At 50.3% G+C, this 7943-nt stretch overlaps 2 protein-coding genes across 4 annotated transcripts; both read left to right on the top strand.

Annotated features, from left to right (window-relative positions):
• Positions 1–602: 602 nt before the first annotated feature.
• Positions 603–4950, top strand: MDP1 (magnesium dependent phosphatase 1). Of its 3 annotated transcripts, XM_024348676.3 has the most exons (7): positions 609–756; positions 878–938; positions 1012–1122; positions 2074–2181; positions 2278–2363; positions 2522–2678; positions 4840–4950. In XM_024348676.3, the coding sequence occupies exons 1-6, from the start codon at positions 720–722 to the stop codon at positions 2611–2613; spliced, it is 495 nt and encodes a 164-aa protein (XP_024204444.1). In that variant the 5' UTR covers positions 609–719; the 3' UTR covers positions 2614–2678; positions 4840–4950. The 3 variants fall into 3 exon arrangements, with proteins under 3 accessions (XP_054522416.1, XP_024204444.1, XP_024204446.1); XM_054666441.2 differs by lacking the exon at positions 2278–2363 and having other exon boundaries at positions 603–756; positions 2074–2127; XM_024348678.3 differs by lacking the exon at positions 4840–4950 and having other exon boundaries at positions 2278–2411.
• Positions 3077–7157, top strand: CHMP4A (charged multivesicular body protein 4A). The gene is made up of 6 exons (XM_016925817.4): positions 3077–3263; positions 4840–4989; positions 5077–5254; positions 6004–6118; positions 6289–6424; positions 6837–7157. The coding sequence occupies exons 1-6, from the start codon at positions 3104–3106 to the stop codon at positions 6893–6895; spliced, it is 798 nt and encodes a 265-aa protein (XP_016781306.1). The 5' UTR covers positions 3077–3103; the 3' UTR covers positions 6896–7157.
• The last annotated feature ends 786 nt before the right edge of the window (positions 7158–7943 follow it).

Here is a 7943-nt window from a genome sequence, read left to right as displayed (position 1 = left end):
TGGCACCTTTTTCCAACTCTATTAAGTGACTTCATGTTGGTAGCTTGAAATTGGCCATGGTAGGATTATTTACAGAAACTAGCAAACACTACAGATCAGTTCCTCCCCACAAACTGGTTGTTAAACATCTACCAGTGTAGTACTGACATGGATGGTGAAACCTTTGGAGAGTGAATTCTCTCTTGACTGTGGCTGTACTGGACATTTAGGCCTGGTTGGAGAACGCCTTCAAGGGTTTGGCTGACACTGCACTCTATGGCTGGAATATTACTGAGGACTTTGGGTTCTACACTGTCAGGAGGTTGATAATGCAGAAAGATTGAGTGACAAGCTGTGATGTATCACTTGGGTCTCAAGAAGAGGCAGGTGCTAGAAGAAAAGGCTTTCCTTCTTCCCTGGCTTCTTAGTATAATAGAATCGGGCAAGGCTGGGTGGAGTGGAGAAGCAGGGAGGATGCCCGTGGCCAATGCCTTGGAAAGACTTGACTGCTGTGGTTGCATGTGTGGTCGTGTTGGTACCTCGCTGCAATCCTCTTCCCCGCCCAGCATCAGATGGCACTCTTGCGCCATCTCCAGGCTGATGACGCCCCGAGTGGCGACGCTCTAGTCGCCATTTGTCTATGGCAGGCAGGGTGGCTGCCTTAGCTGCCGGAGGTTCCGCACTCTCTAAGGCCCTGGGTGAAGCCCCACCTCTGCTGCGCGCAGCCTGCGGTGCGGGTCATGGCGCGGCTACCGAAGCTGGCAGTCTTTGATTTGGGTGAGGGACGGGAAGGGGAGAATTTCGTAAGGTGCTCTCCTTTTCCACATCCCTAACAGCAGCTCCCGAATCCCTGCGTCTCCCGCCCCAGGCTGAACCTTCCCTCTCCTTCCTCTCGCAGATTACACTCTCTGGCCTTTCTGGGTCGACACACACGTAGACCCTCCGTTCCATAAGAGCAGGTGAGGTAGGGACAGGGAAGACTGGGGCGAGATAGGACCCAGCCAGGGCTGAGCGCACTCTTGCCCTCTCCAGTGATGGAACTGTACGAGATAGGCGGGGCCAAGACGTCCGACTGTACCCAGAGGTGCCTGAGGTCCTAAAACGATTGCAGAGCCTTGGGGTGCCCGGTGCGGCTGCTTCAAGGTAAGAAGAGCGACTGACAACTGACAGTGTAATGCTGAAGGGTGCATGCAAGAGACAGTGAAACCCCTGGGCTACAAAAATAGGGGCGGTGCAAGTTTCCAAGTATTTGCATATTTTTTCTCCTTGAACGCTCTCCTGTGCCTTTTAACTATTAAAAAGTGGGGCCGGCAGGCGGGCGCGGTGGCTCACGTCTGTAATCCCAGCACTTTGGAAGGCCGAGGCGGGTGGATCACGAGATCAGGAGTTAAAGACCAGCCTGATCAACATGGTGAAACCCCGTCTCTACTAAAAATACAAAAATTAGCAGGGCGTGGTGGCACGCACCTGTAATCCTAGCTACTCGGGAGGCTGAGGCAGGAGAATCGCTTGAACCCGGGAGGCGGAGGTTGCAGTGAGCTGAGATGGAGCCACTGCACTTCAGCCTGGGTGACAGAGTGAGACAATGTCTCAAAAAAAAAAAAAAAGTGGGGCCAGACACAGTGACTCACACCTGTAATCTTAGCATTTTGGGAGGCCTAGGTGGGAGGATCACTTGAGCCCAGGAATTTGAGACCAGCCTAGGCAATAGAGGGAGACCCTATCTCTACCAAAAAAAAAAAAAAAAAAAAATTGTGGTGGCGTGCACCTGTAGTCCCAGCTACTTGGGAGGCTGAGGTGGGAGGATCACTTGAGCCCAGGAGGTCGTGACCACAGTGAGCCGTGATTGGGCCGCTGCACTCCAGTCTGGGCAACAGAGCTAGACCCTGTCTCAAAACAAAAGCTAAAACATTGGCCCAGCACCAATTGTGTCAAATAGGAAGGCAGTGGAGTTAAACAGAGGCTGAGGATGCCTGTCCATCCCGGAAAAACAGCAAGTTGATTTCCCTGGTTATACTTACTAACTTTGCTTAATAAGTTAACGTAGCCCTGGCCCTTCACTTTGCTAATCCCATCTTTTACACCGTTTTGCAGGACAAGTGAGATAGAAGGGGCCAACCAGCTACTGGAGCTCTTTGACCTCTTCAGGTACTTTGTTCATCGGGAAATCTATCCAGGCAGCAAGATCACACACTTTGAGAGGTATGCGGAGATAAGGGAGGAGCAGGGTGAGAAAGTACCAGAGAGGCTTGGGAAACCAAGATACTAGCTTGGTTACTCCTGCCCTGTCTTGAATAGGTTGCAGCAGAAGACTGGAATTCCTTTCTCCCAGATGATCTTCTTTGATGATGAGAGGCGGAATATTGTAGATGTCAGCAAACTGGGTACTGAGTGATGAGGAACAGCCATTTGGGGTCCCTAGGAGGGATTAGGTAGATACATACAGGTTGGATAGTTTGCCCTATAGGTGGCACCCACAAAGGTCAGAGTAATAACGGAGAACCCTGAAAGCTTAATGAAATGTGACTTCTTATCTTTCTAGGTGTTACCTGCATTCACATCCAGAATGGAATGAATCTTCAAACTCTAAGTCAAGGGTTAGAGACATTTGCGAAGGCCCAAACTGGGCCTTGAGGTCCAGCCTTGAGGAGAGCCCATTTGAGGCCTAAACTGAAAGGAAATCAAGAAGGCATTTTCAGGTGCATTTGTAATTTATTAAAGTTCATCTGTGTGTGACAGAAGAGATTTTACCCACAGTGTGGGGAGTTTCTATTTTTCTAGCCTGTGAAATGGGGTTGGTTGTCCTGAGGTGCAGAGACCAGAATGTGAGACATTAGACTGCATCAGGTTTGCCATCTAAACTTAGGGCAACCCCAAGTGCTTGAACCTATACCACCCCACTTTCCTGAGCTCTGTAAAGAGCATGAAGTTTTCCCACTGACCCCATACACTGAGGTGCCATCACACTGCACATTTCCTTCCGGAGAACAAGCACATACTCGGGTGGAGATAGAACTGTCTTTTTACTTAATACAAAATGATGTGGCAGCTTTAAGAGGAGCGCGTCGGTCTGGGGCTGGTGGCTTGGGTCACGTGACACCGGTGGTCTCGTTTGCGCCTCCTGATGTCGCGGCGGCGCCCTGAGGACGGATTGGGCAAGGCTGGTCCCTGTGTGATGAGACATCACCCTCCCAGGAGCAAGGCGGAAGTCTGGAGGACGCTGAGGGGCGGAGGCGGGAGAGGCGAGCTCGCGATGAGTGGTCTCGGCAGGCTCTTCGGGAAGGGTGAGCCAGGGTGGGACTGGCCAGCCAGGAGGCGCTGGCTGGTGCAGGGGAAGAGGAGACCCCGGCGAGATTCGGCCGGACCGCTGCGCCGGGCAGGGGAAGAGAATCAGGAGACAGGCTGACTGGAAAACCCCGGCGGCCGATGGCGGAGCAAGGCTCATCGCCGGTGCCAAAAGGCACACCATGTCAGGGCGCCTTGTTCCCGTCCGCCGTCCTCCCCCACTCTCAGAGGGAAGAACTCAAGATCTGGGAGGGGACTTGAGTTGAGGGCGTGGCGATCGTGCTGACTCCCACTGTTCAGGCTTGAAGACGAGTTTCCTGCTGTCTTCAGCCATTTTCAAAACCTTGTTCTATAATACTTTGTGCTGGGCAAGAGGGATCTAAGGTGAAGAAGAAAGACTGCCTTCTTAGCCCGGCGCGGGGGCTCACGCCTGTAATCGCAACACTTTGGGAGGCCGACGTGGGTGGATCATGAGGTCAGGAGTTTGAGACCAGCCTGGCCATATGGTGAAACCCCGTCTCTACTAAAAATATAAAAATTGGCCGGGCGCGGTGGCTCACGCCTGTAATCCCAGCACTTTGGGAGGCCGAGGTGGGTGGATCACCTGAGGTCAAGAGTTCGAGACCAGCCTGGCCAACATGGTGAAACCTTGTCTCTACTAAAAATACAAAAAAAAAATTAGCTGGTTGTGGTGGCACGCGCCTGTAGTCCCAGCTACTCGGGGAGGCTGAGACAGGTGAATCGCTTGAACCCAGGAGGCGGAGGTTGCAGTGAGCCAAGATTGCACCAATGCACTCCAGCCTTGGTGACAGAGGGAGACTCCATTCTCAAAAAAAAAAAAAAAAAAAAATTAGGTGGGCATGATGGTGTGTGCCTGTAGTCCCAGCTACTCAGGGAGGCTGAGGCAGGAGAATCACTTGAACCCGGGAGACGGAGGTTGCAATGAGCTGAGATCATGCCACTGCACTCTGGCCTGGGCAACAGAGCGAGACTCTGTCTCAAAAAAAGAAGTCCTGGCGCGGTGGCTCATGCCTGTAATCAAAACACTTTGGGAGGCCAAGGCGGGCAGATCACCTGAGGTTGGGAGTTCGACACCAGCCTGACCAACATGGAGAAAGCCTGTCTGTACTAAAAACACAAAAAATTAGCCAGGCATGGTGGCACATGCCTGTGATCCCAGCTATTTGGGAGGCTGAGGCAGGAGAATTGCTTGAACCCAGGAGGCGGAGGTTGAGGTGAGCTGAGATCACGCCATTGCGTTCCAGCCTGGGCAACAAGACTGAAACTCTGCCTAAAGAAAAAAAAAGAAAGGCAGCTAGGAATAGTAAAAAGAATATTGGTTTTAGAACTCATACTGCCACATCTTGATTCCTGCACAATCTCTTATTAGTTGTGATTTTTAACATCTTTGTGGTTGTTTTCACATTTTTAAAGTGAAGAGATAGCACGTTCATTGTAGAGATTTGGGGACTAGCAATAACACAGTCAGGTCTCTAGCACATACTATGTATTCAATGATTGGTGGCTAATATTTTTCCTTCACAAAATTTGGGCCTACTCCACTGGACTCCTCAGGGAAGAAGGAGAAAGGGCCAACCCCTGAAGAAGCCATACAGAAACTGAAGGAGACAGAGAAGATACTGATCAAGAAACAGGAATTTTTGGAGCAGAAGATTCAACAGGAGCTACAAACAGCCAAGAAGTATGGGACCAAGAATAAGAGAGGTAATGAGGGAAACAAGCCTATGGGGAGGGCCCAGATGGGAAGCAGGTGCTTCTGACTCTTGATGTTCAGGGTATGGGCTGGGTCAGCTGCCCTACAGGCTTTGCGGAGGAAGAAAAGATTCGAACAGCAGCTGGCACAAACTGACGGGACATTATCCACCCTGGAGTTTCAGCGTGAGGCCATTGAGAATGCCACTACCAATGCAGAAGTCCTTCGTACCATGGAGCTTGCTGCCCAAAGCATGAAGAAGGCCTACCAGGACATGTGGGTACGGGGGGAGGGGTGGAGGGGACCCAGGCACTGGGAAGAGTGGCTTGCTATCACACTTTAAACTTTAAAGCCTCTCAGAATGTGAATTTGCAGTATAGATACTTGTGATGGCTAGACATCCATCTGCCCCTTGCTTCCTATAAGATTCTTTCGCTGCCTGGGGCATTCTAGGGAGGAAAGATGCCTTCTCTAATTCTTTTTTTGTTTTGTTTTGTTTTTTGAGATGGAGTCTTGCTCTGTCGCCCAGGCTGGAGTGCAGTGGCACAATCTCGGCTCACTGCAACCTCCGCCTCCTGGGTTCAAGTGATTCTCCTGCCTCAGCCTCCTGAGTAGCTGGGATTACAGGTGTGCACTACTGTGCCCAGCCCATTTTTGTATTTTTAGTAGAGATGGAGTTTTGCCATTTTGGCCAGGCTGGTCTTGAACTCCTGGCCTCAGGTGATCCACCTGCCTTGGCCTCCCAAAGTGCTGGGATCACAACTGTGAGCCACCGCGCCTGGCTGCCTTGTCTAATTCTTAAAGATCCTTCGGGAAAGGGAATGAAACCTATCCTCTCCAGTGTGGCTCCTTGCTATTTCTTAGCCCAGACTTGCATCTTTGCAATTTTCCAGGGATCTCTTCTGATTGATAGTTATGGGCTTATCAGTGTGACCCTGCAAGGCAGGAGGGGTTTCATTCATGTGAGATGAGAAAGTCAAGGGGGCATTGTTGCCTGATTTCTTAGCTGTCTATCTCATTCTCAGGGACATTGACAAGGTAGATGAACTGATGACTGACATCACGGAACAACAGGAGGTGGCCCAGCAGATCTCAGATGCCATTTCTCGGCCTATGGGCTTTGGAGATGATGTGGATGAGGTGATTGGGGGTGAAGGGTCAGGGAATATTGCAGAAAGTATGGGACTGGCCAGAAGGAACACCCAAGAGAGGCTCTTGGGACAAGTTTGGGAGGGAACTTCAAAAGTGGTATGTTTTTGGAGGTAGAAGTTTTTTTCTTCATCTAAAATGGTCTTGTCTTCCCTATCCAGGATGAACTGCTGGAGGAGCTAGAGGAGCTGGAGCAGGAGGAATTGGCCCAGGAGTTGTTAAATGTGGGCGACAAGGAAGAAGAACCCCCAGTCAAATTGCCTAGTGTACCTTCTACTCATCTGCCGGCAGGGCCAGGTATGCAGGGTTGTTCTGTTGTCTTGAGGACTTAAGAGGGTGGGAGAGATATGGGGAAAGATTATTCCTCATCCATCCTGCCTCAAAGGAGCCACACAGAAAGGGCTGCTGCTGCAGTTGTGCAGGTTGTTGACTGCATATAGGCACCCACCTAGCCTGTGCTTCACTCAACAAGCCGTGTACCCTGGTTTAGGGCTGCAAATGGCAGGAGCAAGAGGCACCTTTTTTCTAATTTGCACAAAGGTGCTGTGGGATTGAACAGCAGCCTAGCAAGCAGAAGGACCATACCTTTAGGGTTTTTGCTGGGGAGAGAGAATTCAGCAGGCTCTGAATGTCATAGCAGGGGATGGTTGGAGTTGCTGAGACCTTACTGCTTCTCCTTTCTTTTCTCTGGGTATCTTTGTCCTCAAAGCTCCCAAAGTGGATGAAGATGAAGAAGCACTAAAGCAGTTGGCTGAGTGGGTATCCTGATAAATCTGGGCTTGTCTTCCTAATGCTACCTTTGTTGGTCCTTTCTTCCTTAAGTGCCAAGTGCTGAGCTAAAGGAGGATAACTTTTTGGGGAAGTCATGCTGAGGGTGGTAGTGTGACCCTGCCTGAAAAAAGGGTCTCTTACCCTCCCAGCCCTGGCTCAACTCTGAAGAAGGATCTTGCTACAGAAGGAGCCCTTGGGCTACCTTCTCTTTGATAGCAGTTATAATGCCCTTGTTCCCAATAAAACTGGGCAGATGGAATCCTAGTGTCTATACTGCCTTGTCTACCCCTGAAGCTGTTCCCCTGGCCCTTGGAGCCTTATTTCAAGCAATGAATAATTAGAGCAAAGAAGGGGGGTTGGAACATAGAACAAATGGGCATTCCTAATATCTCAACCTATGTTCCAGGCAAACATTATTTCATCTTTCAAGCCGGTTTGTCCTAGAGTTGCCTAGTTGCTGAGGCTGAAGAAACTGCCATCTACCACTTAGAACCACGTGGAGGCATCTCTGAGTCTTCCCTCATTGCTTTCCCCTGGTCGTGCCTCTGCCAAGACAGCCCCAAATTTCTTTTACAAAGCCCATTTTCAAGGACAAGGAGGGAGAATACCATGGAAGGAACAAGTAGCTTTGCTACTTGGAATGGAAGGAGCAAGTAGCTTTCCTTTATCCAGAACCCATAGTTAGTAGCTTTCACTACTAGAAGGCTTGGTTTGAATTCTGTGTCTGGGAACAATTGTGTGAGAAGCCTTGTCTCCCTGCTATTGTGTCAGTAGTGGTTAAGGTGACACTGGAAGAGGGAAAAGGAACCAAGGTACTTCATACACCCGAATACCCATTTCTTTTCTTTTTTTTTTTTTTTTGAGACAGAGTCTCACTTTGTCGCCCAGGCTGGAGTGCAGTGGCGCGATCTCGGCTCACTGCAACCCCTGCATCCCGGGTTCAAGTGATTCTCCTGCCTCAGCCACGTGCCACTATGCCCGGCTAATTTTTGTATTTTTCGTAGAGACAGGGTTTTGCCATGTTGGCCAGTCTGGTCTCGAACTC

Source organism: Pan troglodytes, chromosome 15 (assembly GCF_028858775.2).
Source record: "Pan troglodytes isolate AG18354 chromosome 15, NHGRI_mPanTro3-v2.0_pri, whole genome shotgun sequence".
In the NCBI taxonomy this organism is placed as follows: Eukaryota; Metazoa; Chordata; class Mammalia; order Primates; family Hominidae; genus Pan; species Pan troglodytes.
This window is presented reverse-complemented; position numbering and strand designations above follow the sequence as displayed.